This window comes from Agelaius tricolor, unplaced genomic scaffold, assembly GCF_023055355.1.
Source record: "Agelaius tricolor isolate 1412-34295 unplaced genomic scaffold, bAgeTri1.0.p SCAF_2, whole genome shotgun sequence".
Lineage (NCBI taxonomy): Eukaryota > Metazoa > Chordata > Aves > Passeriformes > Icteridae > Agelaius > Agelaius tricolor.
The window spans coordinates 72,733,635-72,754,490 of NW_027269262.1; the positions used below are offsets into that span (position 1 = coordinate 72,733,635).

The 20,856-nt window shown below is 36.7% G+C and overlaps 1 protein-coding gene across 10 annotated transcripts in view; it reads right to left on the reverse strand.

The window, feature by feature from the left end:
- The window catches only part of VPS13B (vacuolar protein sorting 13 homolog B), a 434,621-nt gene that overhangs the window by 281,157 nt on the left and 132,608 nt on the right, over positions 1-20,856 (reverse strand). For 9 of the 10 annotated variants that reach the window (XR_011678368.1, XM_071421508.1, XM_071421509.1 and 6 more), the window contains 2 exons: positions 15,762-15,896; positions 14,711-14,884 (listed from right to left, as the gene is read on the reverse strand). Coding sequence is in view for 9 of the 10 variants with exons in the window: in XM_071421508.1 (XP_071277609.1) it covers positions 14,711-14,884; positions 15,762-15,896 (309 nt within the window). In the remaining variant the exon portion in view is untranslated. Of the gene's footprint in view, positions 1-14,710; positions 14,885-15,150; positions 15,320-15,761; positions 15,897-20,856 lie in introns of those variants that run through there. The other variant, XM_071421514.1, reaches the window with a different exon arrangement.

The window sequence follows — 20,856 nt, forward strand, 5'->3', positions numbered from 1 at the left end:
TGCCAAATCCACCACGAAACCATGACCCTAAATACCACCTCTAGATGTTTTTTTAATGCTGTCAGGGACAGTGACACAACCACTTCCCTGGGCAGCCTATTCTAATGCCTGAACACCTTTCCAGTGAATAAATTTTTCCTAATAACCATATGAAATGTCCTCTAGCATGACTTGAAGCCATTTCCTCTTGTCCTATTGCTTGTCACTTGTGAGAAGAGATCAGTCCCCACCCAGCTACAAACTCCTTTCAGGCAGTTTGTAGCTGGTGGGGAGAAAGTTAAGGTCTCTCCTGAGCCTCCTCTTCTCCAGGCCTAACAACCCCAGCTGCTTCATCTGCTCCTACTATGATTTACCTCTAGACCCTTCACCAGCTTCAGTGCTGTTCTCTGGACCTGCTCCAGCACCTCAATGTCCTTCCTGAATTAAGGGGCTCAGAACTGGACGCAGCACTTGAGATGTGGCCTCACCAGTGTCCAGCATGGGGGGACAATCACCACCCTGGTCCTGCTGGCCACACTATTCCTAACACAGGTCAGGATACCACTGGCCTTCCTGGCAACCTGGGCATGCACAGGCTGACATTCAGCCACTGCTGATCATCACACCCAGGTCCTTTTTCACAGCGCTGTTTTCCAGCCACTCTGCCCAAGTGTGCATGGTGGTGTTGTGACACAAGTGCAGGAGCCACCATTTTGCCTTGTCTAACCTCATACTGTTGGTCCCAGCCCACCAATCCAGCCTGTCCAGATGCCTCTGCAGATCTTCCCACTTAGTCTAGCAGATCAACACTTCCACCTAACTTGATGTCCTCTGCAAACTGACTGAAGGTGCATTCCCCTTGTCCACATCATGAATAAAGATATGAAGCAGGACTTGCCCCAACACTAAGCCCTAGGGAACCCCATTATTGACTGCTTACCAAATGGATTTAGTTTTATTCACCACCACTCTCAGGGCCTGGCCAAACCAGCCAGTTTCCTACCTGGTAAAGAATACACCCATCCACACCATGAAAAACCAGTTTCTCCAAAAGCGTGCCATGAAAAATTGTTTCAAAGGCTTTACTAACACACAAGTAGACAACACTCACAGCCTTTCTCTCACCCATTAGGCAGGTCACCCTGTCATTGGAGGAGACCAGGTTGGACAAGCAGGACCTGCCTCTCCTGATCTCACGCTGGCTGGACCTGATCCCTCTGCTGTCCTGCATGTGCCATATGATGATACTCAAGATGATCTGCTGCGTAACATTCCCCAGCACCAAGGTCAGGCTGACAGGCCTGTAGTTTCCCAAATCTTCCTTCTGGCCCTTTTTATAGATGGGGGTCACTACTGCCAATTCCCAGTCACTTGGGACCTCCCCAGTTAGCCAGGACCACTGGTAAATGACTGAAGATGCCCCAGTGAGCTCTTCTGCCAGCTCCCCCAGCACCCTTGGCTGAAGCCCATCTAGCTCCACAGACCTGTGTATATGTAAATTGTATGGGAGGTCACCGACCATTTCCCCTTAGATGATGGGGCCTTCATTCTCCTCCCAACCATGTCTTCCAGATCAGGGGGCTGGGTACCCAAAGAACAATAGATCTTGTCATTAAAGACTGAGGCATTAAGGCATTAAGTACCCCAGCTTTTTCCTCATCTTTTGCCATCATGTTTGCCCCTGCATCCAATAATGGATTTTGTTGCTGGTGTAATTACAAAAACATTTTTCATTAGTAGCCAGCAGTAGCCATAAGTTCTAATTGGGCTTTGGCCCTTCTAATTCTCTCCCTTTATTACCTCACAACATCCTTCCAGTGCTTGTGAGTTTTCCAACCATTCTTCCAAAGGTCAGGAGCTCCTCTTTTTTCCCTGATTTCCAGCCAAAGCTTTCTGTTCACCCATGTCAGACACTTCTCCGTCAGCTCATCTTTCTCAGTTCATGGGTACAGCCTGCTATACCTTTAAGACTGCCTTTTTAAATTATGTTCAGCCTTCCTGAATTCCTTTGTGCCTCATGATTGCCTCCCAAGGAACTCTTTCAGTCAGTCTCCTAAGCAAGCCAAAGTATGCTCTTGGAAGTCCAATGCAGCAGCTCTCCCACACCCCTTACTTCTTCAAGAACCAAAAGTTCTGTCATTTCATGATTACTGGGTCCAAGATGCCTTCAACCACCACATCACCCACCAGCACATCCCTGCTCACAAACAGGTCCAGCCTGTGCCTTTCATAGTTCGCTTGCTCACCAGCTGTGTCAAGAAGTTCACTTCCACACTCCAGGAACCTCCTAGGCTGTTACCTCTCCAATGTATTGCATTTCCAGAAGACATCTGATAAGTTTAAGACCCCCATGAGAACAAGGGCCAGCAACTGTGAGATTTCCCCCAGCCACTAACAGAATATTTCATTTGCCTCTTTATTCTGCCTGGGAGGTGTTTAGCAAACTCCCACCAAAGCCTTGTTGTCCTTCTCTCTGACTCCAAAATAAACACTCAACCTGCTGCCACCATCATTAAGCTCCAGACAATCAAAACACTCCCTAACATCCAGAGCTACTCCAACATTTTTCCTTCCTTGACTATCCTTTGTGAAGGGTTTATGGCAATCCACTGCAGCACCCAGTTGTGCAAGTCATTCCACCATGTTTCCATGATAGCAAATATGTCATCATTTTCCTGCTGCATGAAGGCTTCCAGCTCCTCCTGCTTGATGCCCATGCTGAGAGCATTGGTGCAAATGCACTTCAGTTGGAATATTCATTACTGCCTTTTGGGGATGACAAGCCCTAATTCCTATGTAACTATTCTCAGGTGCTTCCTTGGTTTCTAAAAAGTCAATAACCCTTGTGTCTTTGCTGCCACATGGATTTGCCCCCCCGACCTCCACTGAGGAGACAGACCAAAGACCTTGCTACCAAAGCATCCCTCAGAAAGTGGCATAGTGCCCCCAGGATTATCTGTAGTAAGCCTGGTTTTATTGGCTCTTTGATAAGAGCTGTACCAAATAACTCTACTAGGGCTGCCTTGGAAAAACTATGAATGAAGACTTTTACCCATCCTATTTCTGCCTTTAAGGTGGATTATTCTCACCTCTCCTTTTTCCCAGTACCAGGAAGGAAGGCACGATCATTGAGTTGGGAGCCTAATTTGCTGCCATTGTGTAGAAAACAGTTCTCCTTCCACCATGATTTTGAGACAGTGACTTTTGCAGGAAACAGACAAAGTACAAGTCATCTCAATACTACTTGTAACAGAAAGAAGGAAAAAACTCCTTCACCAATTCCTGAATGATCCTTAATTAAGCACCCTTGCTATGAGTTTATTATGAATATCCCTGGATAAATACAACATGGACTTTATTGTCTGTCTCCAAAGTGCAAGATGAAGTTCACACTGCCTTACAGATGTTCCAACATGCAAAACTGGATGTCCATGCTCTCACTGACTTCTTGTCATAGGAACTTCTACAATTCCAGCAGTAAATGAAGAGTGTTTACTTTCATACTGGTTACTTGGGAAGTATGAGTATACTAGAGAAACATCTGGCACTTCTAGTGAAAAATCTCTGTTTCAAGTATAACGAGATGCACAGCCTTTGTAATTGTGCAAGAATTTGAAGAAAAATTAAACAGTTAATTTCCTATATGTCTGTCCTTTCAAAGAAAACATGAAATCAAGCTGTGAAGACAAAGAACCTAGCAATGCCATCATCTGCAAAAGACTGTGCAAACAGCAACATCTCACCAGTGCAAAGAGACAGCAATCCTTTTAATATATGGCTTTTACCAGCTCTTATAATCTTAGGTCCTTATTGACCACAAAGGTAGCATTTTTGGAATTGCTACCCACACATGTACTTTATTTTGATATTTTACACATTTTTGGGATTATTATTTCCTCATTACAAGTACAATAAAAGTTAGTGAAAAATGTATGTATTTTACCAAAGCAAGTAAAATCTTCAAAAAAAGTTGGAATAATCTGTACAATAAAAGTGTGCAAAAAAGCAAACAAATATTCTGATTCTTCAGTTCAAATGGCTCTAGAAAATAAAAAGTTTCAAATTGAGGATATAATGACTATAATAATATTAAATCTGGTTAGCAATTAAATGATCACCCCTCCCTTCAGACTAAAACTGTAGACAACAGCTAGTAGCTGACATCTCACTTCAACATTTTACAGCTGCTTTAAAGACATTTGGATGCATGCATGCATCTTATTTTCCCAGGATTTCAAAGTCCATATCCAGGCTGCTGCTCAGCCATTATAAATGAGTAATTCAAGTAGGGCATGACTGCTTCTTGTATTAACTTGATAAAGATGTTTCAGTTGAAGTGCATCAACAGTTGTGTTAAGTCATCCCTTTCACAGGCTTATACTTAGCTTATATTACCAGTGAAGAAAAAAACCAAGTATTATTGGCTTCAAATTATCATAAAAGTTTTCACACTAAACATATTAGTATTATGATTATTATATTATTCCTGCGTTGAAAAATATAAATATACCTTAACTATTTCATTTTGTAATTAAAAAGAATTTAATCAACTGATTGCAACTTGCAATCACAAGTTGCACACAAGTGCTGAAAGTGCTTAGACACACAAGTGCTTAAAGGACTGATATGTTCCTTACACATCTGGTTTCAGAAAATTACATTCTATCTGTAAGATTTTCCAAAAGTTGGTTTTAAAACACACTTTTAACATAATAGGTTAATGTTAAACTTATCACTGAATAATGAATTTATTATGAAATATGTATGAAAGAAGTGTTTTGCAATAATTTAACTATCTGAAAAATATTAATCCAGGCCTTGGGCTAATACATCTTGCAAATACTATAAAGATAGTTTGAACATATTTCATTTTCTTGTACAAATCTTCACGTAACAACCTGAAAGGCTTGCTCAACACTGAACTCCTTTTCTCTAATGACAGCAGGGATATAAGAGAGCTCAAAAGTACAGAAGAGAATTCATATTCTCATTTCGTTAATTTATTTCTATTGAATACATGACCAAGTTGCACAGTTACACTAGTTACATTAAAATAGTTACACTAACAATAAGAAATATGCTGTACATATAATTCATGCAAAGCCCAAAGCATAAAAAATGTGCTTTATCATCTTTTACATAAACTGGATATCTGACAGATTACATCTATGGACATACAGAAGAGAGGAGAATATTATCTAAAAGTGATGATCCATCACCATATGTGCTCCATAACCCTGCTCACTAATGTTGAGCCAGATACTGTATTCAATAATTCTTATATTTAATCATATCTTCTCTTAATTTTCAAAGTATTGTTTCTATTTACAAAATTTCCATTATTTTCCCCACTTTAATGGGGAAGTTCTAATACTATATAATACTTTATATTGTATTTACACAATATTTGTTTAGGGTTTAATTTATTTTTATTCCAAAAGTAAAACAAGCTTAGGTACTTTTGAGGGCAGCAGGAGATAAGAAGAGGCAGTCAGCCACTTGTTTGTTTGTTCAGACTATTCATTTGAAGATTTAGTACTTATTATTAATTATTTAGCTGAATAAACTTTATTTTAATTTATTTTCTGCATCATATTATTAGAACATGGTCTTTTTTCCCCTGGTATGACAGTTATAAACACTGAAATTCAAAGAGACATGGCTCAAACTCTGGTCAGTCTGACTCCTTTCATGTCAACCTTCCCAAAGGCAGTGGTCTATTTTTCCAAGATTCCTGGATATGAGGCAGCATAGCCAAAGATATTTCTTCAGCTTGGCACAAACCCCAGACAAGCAGCCCCAGAAGCTCTACAGTGACAGATGGGGAACCCAGGCTAAATGTGTAAGAGTTGGTAGATACAGGCAAACTCTCACTCTAAGAGCTGAAATGTTTGGAACTCCCCATCCCTTCCATTCACATTGTCAGAGTACCCATTCATTGCATAACCATGAAATGTTCTCAAAGGTTCAAAAAGTAGAACCCCAAAATTATTTGCTATTCTGCAAATACACAGTTTCTAAATCTCCTGGAGAAAAAAAAAACTTTTTTTTTCCAGACCTGTCGACTTCATCTTGAAAATACATCAGAAACTAGGAAAACACTTAGGAAAGCCAGAGCATGCACTAATATGCTGTGCTGAAAGTGGTATCAACAATTTGCAGCACAAATGAGTTTGGATGGAAACTCAGAAGTCAGGTCAGCAAATTACTTTGCTCTGGCATATGTTTGTCTTAAGTGAACTGGCTGCAAGACCAAGGCAATACTTAGAATCTTCTCTTTCAGACATGACTTCTGGAAAACAAATGTTTTTCTTTTTAACTTTTAAAATGCCTTGTATTCAACTGAAGAGTATAAATCATATTAAAATGAAGAATTAAAAATATTTAGCTATTTAATTAAACTATATAGCCACACTAATCCTATCACTGCATTTCTCAAATAGATTTAGCATTCCATGTGATACTGAGAATGTCAGGATAACCTCAAACAGACCACATTTGAGTTTGAATTTGCTGTACTTAAAGCCTGTTATTTAGAGATACTCAACATTAATGGCTCACCTAATATAGGTGAGCTAATTTTAGCTGTTAAATAGAACTGAAAAGTTACACAATGCACTGTTTTCCTGACACCAATTTTAAGTAATTCTGCTGCTTTACACAAGTATATATTATGTATTTTGAACATATTAGTTCTATTTGAGTGCACAGGTAAAATTAAATCGGCTCATACAACACAGGAGTGATCAAATGGTCTAAAGATTACAAGTGAGTCATAGTTCCTCCAATACTAATTTTTATAGTCTGCAGATTTCTGGTAACAATAGAGCCTGCCCCTGAGAAGCTTCACAGCACATGAGAAAAATAGAACTAATTTAAATGTTTCCAAAGTTGTACACCTTAAAGATAATCTGTCTGTTCAAAATTAATTCAGGTTGGTCAGCTATAGGAGTCTGTACTAGATTGCAAGTCATCACAAAGGTTATCTAGTTGAGTTTAAAAAATAAAATACCATTAAAATTCTAACCTGCTTTGCCTAATCCTGACTGTGAACTGTTGCTTTCTACATAAAACCAGCTCTTCAGTCACTTGGTAATGGCCCAACAACTGGCTGACCACAACTGGCTATTCATAACATCACAGGGAGGAATTTCTGTGGGAGCTTCTGAACAGTAATGTTTGGGTAGAAAGGGACAATGTGGTTGAATATTCACTCTGACTGCATACTGAATCAGAAAAGTGAGATTATTAGTACATTTGTATTAGAACCAGAACACTGGAATCCCGGGAGTGACCTGTAGTTTTTTAAACTGCTACAGAGCTGAACCATGAAAATTACTGAAAAAAAATCAGATTTGGAACAAATATATTTATATATATAATAATTTCTGCATTAAAAATAAGATGCTTCATTTATCATTGTTTTTATCAAATGCACTATGATATTATTTAGTTCCTTGTTACTAAAATTTAAAAAAACCTGAAGTTGACCTAGTCAAAATGCATTTACTACCACCAAGAGTCTACTGATTTTCAGTCATATCTATTTAGCATTTCATTACAGAAAAAGTAGCCATCTTATATGAATCATTTACATCACTAAAGAGGCAATGAGAGCACTACAATTCAATTATAAAACCTGGAAATAGTTTAAACACTATTTGAAAATAAACAGCTCCAGTCCCTTATGGCCATGTCTGGGAAGTGTCCAAATGCAAGTTAAAGATCCCATGGCGTTTTTTCAAAATGGGAGGGAACTATCCCAATATGCTGGCCAACATATATTTTCTCAATTAAAAACAGATTTCAATGTCCAAAGCTATGTGTCAGCAATTGCTGAGAGCCTATACTGGTCATGTTTTCAAAACACCAACAATAGGTATCTAGTCACCTTGCTGAATAATGCTTTTCCAGATGCCATAAGTGGGAAAGGTAAATGCATTTTCATAAATAAAGGAAGCACAGATACATCAGCCTCTACCATTATGAAAATAGAAATTATCATTTGAACCCACATGTAGATTTTTTTTTTCCAATAACAGAAGTGTTAAATATGACTTTGTTGGCCATATGGAACACTTTGATACTAGCAGATTTTAAAGTGAACAGAAATCCAATGGAACACACATGCACACACACAAAATAAAGGTAGCAGAAAAAAATCTCATATCTGCCATTCCCTAACTTCTACACATTTAATGAGTTAAACATTTAAAAAAGTAAAGGCTTTTCAACAACTTCTTTTTAATTACTTTTACAGAATTTTCTAGGTTATGAGCTGTTTAAAGAGAAGGTGGAGAGACTTCTTTTATGTACTTTAAAGCCTTCATAACTCTTACTACCCCCACCAGTGAAGAGCTCAACTCTTTAATTGCCAGTACTGAAGCTCAAAGTCCTATCCCAAGAACTACAAGATCAACTACATTATCTACACTGCTATCCTGAGTTAAAAGAAAAGAAACAGCAGACAATGAGTTTTTACAAATAAGTTATAAATCCAGATGAGATGCAGGCTTTCCAGTTCCCCCAGTAACATATTTCCCAGTGCAACGTCTAAGGCTCCTGCCATTTGGAGTTGAGTCCCCATCTTCACAGTGCTTTGTTCTTGTTTTGCCCAAACTCTTAATCTTAAGTGATTCTATTAAGAAAAAAATAATTGGAAAAAAGGCAAAAGTGCTTCTTTGACTAAAGATATTGCCCAACTTCCACAGTGCAGCTGAATAGAACATCTCAAAGTCAGACAGGACTGAAAGAGTTCAGGGAACTCAACTACAGAGGCTAACTTGCTAAAAACTTGCATGACAGTGTAGGTTTTTTCCATTTTTTATTTTTTTAAAAAATCAATTTTTAAAGTAAGATTTTACAAACTAATCAATTGTAGTCACAATCTCAGAATTTTAGAACACATGTATTGCTGAAGGATTTAGGGCATATTGAGAGAAACTGACCGCAACCTAAGCAGAGAGATGAAAACACCTCTTCCCCAAGAGGATTTGCAGAATTACTTGAGGGAAAGTTGAACAAGCTGTCTTATTCCTGCACTGTGCAATTACCTTTCTATAACCAGAACTTACTGGCAGTTGCCAGATTTATGCAACTCACTGGAAGTAGTCAATCTAGTTAACATAGTATAGTATGTCCCTCCTTGCTGCTACTCCCATGGACATGAAATCTCCAACTGCAGCCAGCAGAGGAACAGACTGCACTTGAGGACAAGTTTACTTCTCTCTTAGAGAAAGTACTAAGTGCTGGATCTCTGTAAGACAGTAGATGCAGTGGTGATCCAAGCCTGGAAAAATATTTGATATTTAACATTGTTGTAGTGCACAGCGTACTGAGGTTGTGAGGATAATGGCAGAGGATGGCGCACACACAAACTGGTGATTGTTAAAAGAGGCTTTACTTTCTCTTCCTTGGTATTAATTAACTTGACATTTACCACTGTTACCAACCTGATCTTGCCCACACTATTCTCCCTTCCTGAATTGCTCAGCAGTACCACCATCTGCTGCCCTTGCCTCAATTTCAGCTAAACTTAAGATGTCAGACATTTTGTTTGCTACAATCAAATAATTGCAAAATCACCAGAGAGAAAGGGAGGGAGAAATTGCATTACCACAAAATACTTCTGCCCACAAATTCTGTGAGAAAGAAAACTTCCAAATATAGCCTTGCAGTTCAGGCAGTTGAACTGCTATTTTAAATCAAATTTTGAAAACTAGAGGACATTGCCAGAAATTTTTTTCTAAAAATGTATACTTACCGAATTTAAATCCACCCTCCAAAGTAAGCCTACATGAATACTATGTTTTCAGTAACTCATACTATTAACATTCATATTTTTCCAAGGAAAAATATAAGAATAAACCAGGTTTTAAAAGCAATTAAGAAGATATAAATGCTGCACACTGCCTGAGCACAGTTCTCCTAAGACCAGAGTCCTGGCAACTATCATAATCCTTTTGAAATTGTGCATATTAAGATTAAAGATCACTTTGTTCCTCTATTCCCACAACTAGTTGGTATGGTAAAAAGATCAGTCTCCTAGTTTTATATGTAACATCTTTAACATTTGCTCTCCTTTCTGTGCATGTGATTAAATGTAACATTTTGAAATCCCAAAGTTCTGAGAAAAACATAAATCCTTGTCCACAGCTGCTGTTTGACTCTGGAAACACATGCATTTTCTTTTCAAGCATCTACCATCAAAAAATCCCAGAGGACTTGAACTGGAGAACACCTGCATCTCTTCATTTAGTTCCAATAACAGAGTCGAAACTTCAAAATTACAAAAATAGATGCTATGTTCAGCTGCAGTTACATTCTCCCCCTAATTCCCGTGAACAAAAATGCTAAGAGCATGAAATCATTCAGGCAAGCTCTGTCATCGAGAGGATAAGATTTTTTGCACCAGAAGCCCAGTGGGAACTTGATAGAAAACTGGCAACAATTACAGATAAAGTACATAGTGAAATCCTCAGGGAGAGAAAAGGAAATGTAATAAGATAGATGGGTATAATTTTTACACATTTATGTCCAAACCACAAATGTGAATTGTCTTTAATTACTCCAATACACTAACCATTTTTATTCATTCATTTGTTAAATCTTTTCAAAATACTTCAAATTAGACTATGAATTCTCTTTTACTAGGATTTTTTACTTATTTACTTGCTACCACAAGAACTCATTTAAATTAGATGAGAACTTAAAAATATAATTGTTTCAGCTTCAAAATTCAAGCTAATATCCCTAGTGCAAGCAGTCAAAATTAAATTTAAAAATATATCAATAACATGCTTTTTTAACTGCAAAAAGGGGGAATTTGTGGGGCATAGGTAGGTGTATAAGCATAAAACCAAACTTATCTCTAATCTCTCACCTCCTTTTTATTAAGTTTTAACAGATAAAAATCAGATCATTTACAATAATAAAAAAGTTTATGTTCCTGCTGGTACAACTTCTATGGCAATTTTTTCATACCTGAAGATATCATTTCTTCAGTTATTTTGTCCTTTTGGCATGGGAAGGGGGTGAATGGAGTGATCTTATCCAAATCAAAACACTGATAGAAGAAAAAAAATTCTAGAGGTTTTGGAAGTCTGAGAAACATATCACTTAAACAAGAAATACCAACTTTTATAAGGTAAAATGTTTGCTCTTCAGCCTTTATGCAGCTTCGACAAATTAGAGAAGCCTTCCCACTCTTGCTTTGCTCCACTAAGTGTAGAAATTTGACACATATGAGCATGATATTAATACAAGTACTTTTGTTTACTCCCTTATTTCACTGCTGCATTATTGCCTATTTAAGCCGATTTCAGAGAAAACTTTATTAATTGTATTTTTTATTTTTGTTCCTCTTGATTTATTTGTAATAAAGCTGTCCATACACTGGCTGTGCACGCACTCCCAATTATTCAATATGGCAAACCAAATAGAGCTTAATCAGCTCACCTCATCTATTCAACAGCTGTTCGTAATTAACCACTAACACCAGCATTCATTTTGAAATCTCTCTCTTCTCTCAAAGGCCAGGTGAAACAAACAAGGTCTGCAGCTTGCTCCCAGGGTTAATAAAGCCAGAGTTATTTCAGAGAAAGAGTAAGAAGACTTTCCCAAGCCCCGGGGTAATGGAATAATCTCCTCTCTTGTACTTATTTACATGCTGCAGTTTAAAGAGAAGCATATTCACTGATTTTTACAACTATGCATAGAGATACCTGGGGCAGTTTTCATACAACCAAAGTATCTAAAATTAAAATTACAGCATAGGGACTAAACAAAATCATATTTATGTTCTTTGTCCCTAAATACTTCCTTTGCTATAGGTGGATCAGTTTTCCACGTGCTAATGACACTTTATGCATCAAACAGTAAAACACTCCTGACCAGTAATCATAAGTGTATGCACTTATATTGCATTTTATACTTGACGTACACTGTACATGCTACACATCACATGCTCTAAATGCTGCCCTTTTTGAAAGCCCTTCAAAGAGCTTTTTCCTTTGAATGGTTGTACTCAATGCAGTATGGTACTGCTAGAACCATATTCTTTTTTTTTCTTCCTTCACAAGTGAAATAGCACAAGTGAAGTAGCAAAAAGGAAGATATCTTGTCAAATGTTCTATCCCTCAGATTGTAAATACATCCTGTAACTTTGCAGGGCCACATACAGACAAGCAGTAAAAGGAAGTTGCACAACCATCCTGATCACCCTGGATCATATGGTTCAAGTGATACAAGACAGTAGACACTTGCTGATGCAACAAGGAGAGGAGGAGGAACAGTCCCCTCCCTGTTCACCAGGTAAATATGCCCTGATTTATTCAAGTATCTCATCCCATTTGCACAACCTCCTCCTTAGCATTTTATATCCAAACGACTGCTTTAACTTTTGAGCAAGTTGTTTTCCATTCAATTTAATGAATTGATTAGTCCAAATTCCTACTACAGAATACTCTATGCAACATTATCAGGAAAAATTTCACAAACAACTTCAGTACTGAACAATCACCTCCAGTAACACAGCTTAAAAAAACCTTTTACTCTCAAGGGATGAGGTTTTTTTCTGTGAAATTATCCAGTATAGCTTTTTAAACTCCCAGAAGTGACTGCAACTGATGGCAAATGCATTTTTATGCTCTCAAAGCACTTCATGTTTTCCCTACATGTAATTTTCACAGTAATAATGAAAATGATAGCCATATCTCCTGTATTAAAATTGCCCCAGTTTCTTCAGCATGCATTGGAAAGCAAAGGCTTTTGCTTTGGTGATTCTTTGTACAGAACCTGAGACAAATGAAACATTAATTACTCCTGGTTTAATTTATGTTAAAAAAAAAGAAATAAGTAATTTGCAGTATGCCATTCTTCCTGTTGAACAAGACTGAAGCTTGAGCAAATCAGTCAGATTTTTCCTCTCATTTGTCACTCCTTGCAGGTGCCACCTGACAGGAGCAGAGCTAGAGCAGGTTAGTGACAGCCATTGTGTACACAGAATCAATACAACTTCCCTGAGATGCTAAAGGAGCAAGTGAAGTGTCCAGAACATTTTCAACTCTAAAATCTTCACATTTTTAATGCATGTCCATTCATCTAAAAAACAGGTACCACAGACAATTGTCTATTGCAAAAAAATGTTTTGTATCTCAAAATCCCTGAATGAGAGTCTGGCCAGCACTTCACTTGTTGGTGCCTTAATTCTCATTAAGCACCTCCTGTCACAACCCATCAAGGACTCCCAACCATCTAACTGGAACATCTATAATACTGATGAGCAAAAATGTATGTGATCCTTATGACCTGTAACAAAAGCAGTAAGTGTACAGTATATGTATCCACAGAGCCTTTAAATTATAATTCATAGACTAAGACCAAAATTTGAAAATTAAACAAAAAGATCCTCAAAAAAGGCAATAAATACAACAATTAGTCATAGTAATAAATATTGGTGTTATGAACATTTAAAAGGTATTTAAGTGAATCAACAGGTGCAACAGATTTTAGCTTCATCTGACTAATTCAGATATCATTGAATCCTGAACTGCTTTTTGGCAATGCTGTAGGAGCAGGACCTGAAGATAATTGTTACAATAACACTGCTGTAAACATTTCCAACATGATGCTATCCAAAAAACACAGAAGTACAATTACTGAAAAAATAACCTAACAACTGCTGGAGTGCACAGTGCTTACAAATATTTACTCTGTGTAAGAATCAAATGTTGCTTACATATGCACATAAAAATTCCAATGACAGTAATAAATTCACTGTTACTTTTCAGACTAATGACATTCAAGAATCATTTCACAGGAAAAAAATACAGAAAAAAAGCACACTTGAAGTGTTCAAGTTACTTCTGTGTTTCATAATATTGGGATCAGGTAATTCTTTTACTTTCCTTAACATAGATACTTTTTTGGATTGTTTTTTCCCCACTTTTCATTCCGTGCCTAGCATGGCCACAGAATACGCTTTGAAAAACATAAAAACATGTTTTTTAAGAAGCACCACAGACAGCAAAACCCAGTTCCATGTGTATTTCACAAACTACATGAGTTATTTTAAACTCGACATATTTAAAAATTTTCAGTGTTGCTTAAAACAGACCAATGTTTTGTTTAAAGACCACAGAAACCATAAGAATGTCAGGTAAAAGTATTTATGCCCACAAAGTCAACAACACCCTTAAATTTAGCCAAACAACTCTCACAAATTATTAACTTCTGATTTAAGGCCACCACAACATTAAATTTGATGAGGTCGGATGTGTGCCCTGCAGTATTTTTTAGATTATTTTTTATTGTTAGCAAATTTTATGATAAACAAATTCTTAATAATAAATTTATATGAACCATTTAGAATCCAGTATGTCAACTTCTGTATAAGAAGGCCAACCCAGTACCAGGAAGAGAGACTGGAACTAATATTTTCAACATGGATCCTGCCTCTCCTCCTTCCCCCTCCTGAAGTTTACAAAAGTTTCATATAATTATTTTAAAAAGCAACCAAAGTTAATGAAGCACTCCTTATTGAAGAAGACATAAATCAAAATACAGCTTTCAGTTCTTTTGTCTCACAGTGAGCTAAAGTTACAGCTGTGTGCAGAGTGTTTAGAAGATACTTTGACATTTGGCACATTTTATATCAAGACCCTCTTTTGAAAATCACATTGGATAGGAAAAATGTAATGTGATACTAGTTTAACAAGAGTTTTGTACTTACCAGAATTATGGCAGTAGTCAATATACTGTGGAATTTGGATTGTAAAGGCTACCAAATCTGGAGCTAAGAGAGATTCTGGCTTTCTACTCTCATTGAGCCATTTACTGCTGTGTAAGTCTCTGGTGTCAGAAGGGCCTTGAATTAAAGGAATCAGCTTCTCTTTTCCACCATCACCTAAGATAAAAATTAGATTTCTTACTGCTTTTAGTGTAAGAAGATAAATTTTCAAGACAAACATTTACTAGTCCAAAGAAAACATCTATTAATTTACGTTGTGAATACAGAATTAAAAGAGCAAATAGAAAGAGCAGCATCACATAAACTATTTGGCAATCTACTTAATGTTTATCTTATAAATGCCTTGACTTCCAGAAGGATTTCAAATAAAGTAATTGATTATCTTTAAAACAGTATTTTATACTGTTTTATAAATTATTTTATAAAACTTTATAAAATAATCTACTTAAACATCACCATGAACTCAATTTAAAGACACTCAATTTTTAATTTTCTTTAATTTTCTTTAATTTTTAATGTTCTTGACCTTAGCTGCTTATCCATAACGACATCATACACATTGATAAGTTCCCACATGCTCCTCAGGGAAAACTGTATTAAAGAAGTAAAAAAAAAAAAAAAAATAAAAATCACAGAGTCCGCAAAAACTTTACAAGCAAAATACATACCTATAGCATTAATGGAAAATGAGGCATTAAACAGTCAAGAAAATACACCAAAATAATGCTAAGGATAAAGCTAGGTGAAAATAATCTGTATTTTTCCTATTTCTTGAATGCTTCCTGATTAGTATTTGTCTCAGCAGAAAAAAAATAAATTTCTTATTCAGTGTAAAATTTGACTATACTAGGCAAGACTGGATCATCATGACATACTTAACAAAAACAACAAACCCCCAAAACAGAATACAAAAACCCTTCTCTGATTCATAGGAACAATGAGTAAATTCTTGTTTCAGTAACTCCCCTTGTAAAAAACAAGGCCAATTCTCCTATACAGGCAATAAAGTTTTACATGGTCCAGCTGCACATACCTGGGGCTTTGGCACAAATTTTTATTGATCCCACGGTCCCAGAGGCACATTTGACCAATGATGTGCCGCAGTACTTCAATTCAACATTCTGGATTGAGCCCTCAAGAGTTGGCAGGGGATTCTTAGATTTCACACCTAATAAAAGAAAACTGCAAATGTACTAGCCTGTTGAATTTAAATATTTTTATATTCCTTCACCAAGGCATTTAAACTTAATTATATTTTAATTATCTACCTTAGATGTTCTTACAGCATTTTTGTTGCGATTCACAGGTTTTAAATGAAAGTGAAAGAATGCTGCATATGGGTTTTTTAATACAAACAGTTATGCACAAAATATATATAAATACTGTGAGGAAAACACACAAGACCACTTAGAAATTGAAATAACAAATATGCATATATACACATAGATACTTTCATTCTCACTTTGTAAGTGCCACGTCAACTATTATCCTTCATGTTTTTATTACGACCATTTAATTTCAGGATCTTAAAATGACTAAGTGTTTTCAGCTTTTATTTAGACATCAACATTTTACTCAGTAGCTATGTAAAGCATTAGATCCATGCAGCTGAGCAGTACAGAAGGCCAACGGCACACTTGCCATTTTTCAGCGGAAACTGGAGTTCAAACCTTGCCTTGGGTCACAAGTGGAAATAAGTTTTGGTGGTCTTTCCTCAGCCCCCATTTGTGAGCACCAGAAAACTACTGCACCACTTGGAAGAAGTCAGTGCTATTGGCAGTCACTTCTGAAGAGCTGCCCAGAACTGAGGCAGAAGCAGCAGGGGATTGTACAAGCCAGGACTGAGATTTGTTGGCAGAGCTTGAGGGCAGCCCCCCAAAACAGCCCCAGAGCATAGGTGGAGGAAGCCAGCCCTCCAAATCTGTACAGCACTGCCTATCAGAAAAAAAACACATAAATTCACTTGCAAATTAGAAATAAATAGTTTCAACACCTGTAAGAAGTATGAAAGGAAAAACTAACAGAAGTTGCCTTTTTATGGTTTCTTTTTCCCTTCGTGCAGAAGCAACTTGGAATTTGTCAGTTAAAATTGGCAAGCAGCTTGTTAATTATGCAAACATTAGTATAATTATGGAACCATTTCCTCATGTATGTAACAGAATTTGTTCCAAAATCCATAATTATGCAAGGAAAGTATTGTGGAATATCAGGTAAAAAAGCAATTTTATACATATTTCAAGATTATTAAACACATTAAAGTGTAATCATCTACAGAATTAATTATTTAGGTTTTTTTCAAAATCTCTCCAAGACTTAACTCAAAGAACAACCTTTAATATATATTAACTAGTAAGGAAAAGAATCCTAAAAAAATTATAGGGAACAGAAGATTTCAGATTAAACTTGGTAATTATGCTTAGTTCACTGTGCCTATTCCAGTTCCTAAAGATCGAAGAATATTTTGTGCTGCATACAAAATCATTTAGCAAGCAGTCTTGACATATATTCAAGCTTTTTTCTGGTAAAACATTAAAATAAATTTTGAGTAAAAAGTACTTTCCAAGACAGAAAGAAAGAAGAAACACATGAAGGGACACGCAGAACGTGATAAAGCAGACTGCCATCTGAAAGTAGGTTTCACACTCAAGGTATTATTTCTTATCAAAATTTACCCTGTCTTCTGTCTTTGGGGTATGTCCAGACGTTTCCTAATTTGTGACTCAGGAAGGCTTCAGGCTCAAAGAATACTCACTGAAACTAATTTGCGTGCCTTCCCTTACAACACCCCATCAGTTCTCAGACTGAAAGACCAACTACCAGTTTGTCTTGTAAACAGACCCTCACTCCCATTTTTGTCCAGGGTAAGCCTCTTTTAAAGCTGAAAATCCCCTTTGATCTAAGGCACGGTATCTGACACAATACATGAATTTATCAAAAGAAACTAGGATATCTGTAGGTATTTCTGCCTCCTCATAGTTCCTAAAAATTTGTGCAAAATAGAGGCCATTACATTCAAATAAAATAAAAATGGGGGGCGGGGGGGAGGGGGGGGAAATATCCATCTTTTGCCAATTCCAAAACAACGATTATTAAACAGTTTGTAGCAGCCAATATTACAGTTAGAGCAAATCAAACTGGTCACAATTTGATCCCTGTCTTTTAAGCCCTCTTAAAACTGGTAGTTTCTTGCTGTTTTCATTTTTCAGTAATTCTTTTAAGAATCAAAATTAAAGGTGTGATGTGCAATACATTTCTCTCACTTCACTATGGAAGACGAAGTACTTTTAAAACTAAATAATTTCCATAACGGAGTTCACTTTTAGATGCATTATCCTGGACAACTTCTTTACATTGATACTAAAACTGTCCATGTTACTTACAGGCATAACTTAAATTTTACTTTAGTATCCTATCTGAGAAAAAGGAACCAAGTTAAGTGTGATTATGCTCACTCTTTGTTTCTGTTTACTCCTAGTCCCTCACCAAGTAACTTCTGGACTTACTGAATTTCAGCAAGATATGACAGCATTATCCAAGACATTTATTTTCTACAACCTTCATGAAAACATGAGTCTATTTGCCCTCTTCAACTGACCAATTATCAAATTTATGACAGTCAGCAAAGCATTGCTCAAATGAGCCAAGGAACTGCTTTTCACCCAGCCAGCAGTTAAGGACCACGATGGGAAGCCAGGAAAGCTTCATGGCTTGGCTTTAAAGAAACCCACAAACCCCTAATACATGGTCATAGAATTAACCATCATATTTTAATGCATATGAAGAAGTCACTGGTAGCAGTAATAAGGTTTTTTGGGCTTTTTTTCTGTTACAGGATTAGCATAAACACTTTGTCCATTGTTTTCAACTATTTGACAGAAAATAGGGAAGAATTGGGAAAATACAGAGTATCTCATGCCTTCCTTTTCTATGTTGCTTTGATGTCAAATGCCAACCTGCTTTCAGCTTCAACACCTGATAACTACAGCACAGCACAGTAACCAAGGAGAAGTTGCCAGAAAAAAATTCCACCTCTGGACTGATGGATACTCAAAAACCCTATTTATTAATTACTGAAATCCTATATAGAGAGCACAGTAAGAAACTCAAAATGTCTAACTAGACTTTCATCACAAAGACAAAAATCACCTAAACTTAAGGTGATTGCCCTGGCCAAGTCACAAATCGTTTTCAAGGCACAGAAAGTTTAGAGACTTTTAGTGAACCATTTCTAATGAACTGGTTTAAAATAGGAGGCCATTTTCTTCAGTCTGAAAATTTTTGGAAATTATGAGCCATCTCTCATAAACTTGTCAAACTGGCAAGCTGCTCTACAGAGAAGAAAGAAGCCTTGTTTCCTTCATATGCCTCTATTTGTAGATCGCATCCCTGTAACTTTAGTTCCTCCCGAATAGTCTCCCTTTTTTCTTTCATCGTGGTACCATTATAAAATTGAAGTCTCAGCAGTTGTTCACAGAACTAAAATATTCCTTAAACGCCTATTTCAGCAAACAAATGTTTAAGCAAGGAAAGACTAGAGCTTCCTTCCCTCCCCTCAATGTTTATGAACTTTTCTTCAAGCAGTGTTTTAAGGGATTGACTGAGTATGAAGATGTTCAAACTGCTAGATTAGAAATGCTCCCTGCCTCCATGTACTAACTGAAAATTTGCATGGAGACAAACAGACCACAACATTTTAATTAAGACATTGAGCATGAATTTGAACAGACACTAGGAAAACCAAATCTAACATTGCCAACAGCAAACAAACATTATGCAAATTCAACATCTGCAAATGAAGTAGAGAAAGGCTTATTTCCAAGGTGCTAGAGAAGAGAGTAGAACTTGCACTGTACTCATTCTTCTGGAATCTCACCTGCAAAAGCACCACTGAGATTTACCTGATGATGCCCAGTGGAGTCAAATTAGGGCAACGTGTTTCTTCTTAGTACAAATCACTTTTTCTTCAGTTAATTTATTATTTTCACCAGGAACAGGGGAATCAAAGACTTTATGAAGGAAGAGATACATATGCCAGTCACCATCAAATGTAACTTATGGCTCCTTCCAGATAAATTTTCTAGATGTCTGGAGTTTTTTTCCTGCAAACATTGTCCATTGTAGAATGATTTGCAGCAAAAATCCAGCGTTTCCTTCCCAATATGTAGCCATGTGTACACTCAGTGATCAAGTATAGCCTATTTCACTTGATTCAGACACATAGAATACCTCATATCACCAAAGACTTAAAATCTGTTCTTTCCGTATGGTAGAACCCAAAAATAGGCAGAAAGGTTTTCTAACTTAAAATCTACTACACCTTGACAATTTGCACCTTGCACACACTAACTCGCCTTAATTATAACTCCAAGCCTGAAGAGCTGTTGTGATCCAGGTATACATACAGAAATATTGTGCTGTCAAGAAAGGTTTTCCCACACTTTGAAACAGGTATTCACATCCTCCCTCCAACATTCCAGATATAGCTTTGGTCTGTTCCATGTACATAATCCAACCACACAGCTTGCCCCAAGTTCCTGCATTCAGTGTCATTCCACATTCAAGCAGGGAGAAACAAACAGCTAAAGGCAGATCACAACTATGTCTTTATAGATCAGCTCGGGACTTCTTCTAGCAAGCTTAGAAACCTAAGCACTCATTTAATTTAAGGCCTGTTTAAAAACATCACCTAATTAGTGATTTTACCAACAAACATCTATTACCAATCCATTTGTGATAAGGGGAATTTGCAACGATTACTAGCAAACCAAGAAACAAAATCTAAACTGATCAATAACAAGCACAGAAAACCAGAAAAGAGGAATGTTACTGATTCTGAGGACAACAGACAGAACTGCGTGCCAACAAATCCCTGAAATACAATAATTATTTAGAAAGCTCATAAAAGAACTGCAAAATACGAAATAGGAAATGAATAAGGCATGACAAACTTCTAGAAGCAACTCCACATGAATTGTCCCCACATTTAGTCTGTGGCCTCAGAAGGAAAAATCTCAATATTTAAAGTATTAAGTACCAATAAACTATGGTTTGGCAACATGATATAGTAAAAGACTGTCACATACTTGTCAAAATAATTTCAAACAGTAAAAAGATCAATCCATGAATAA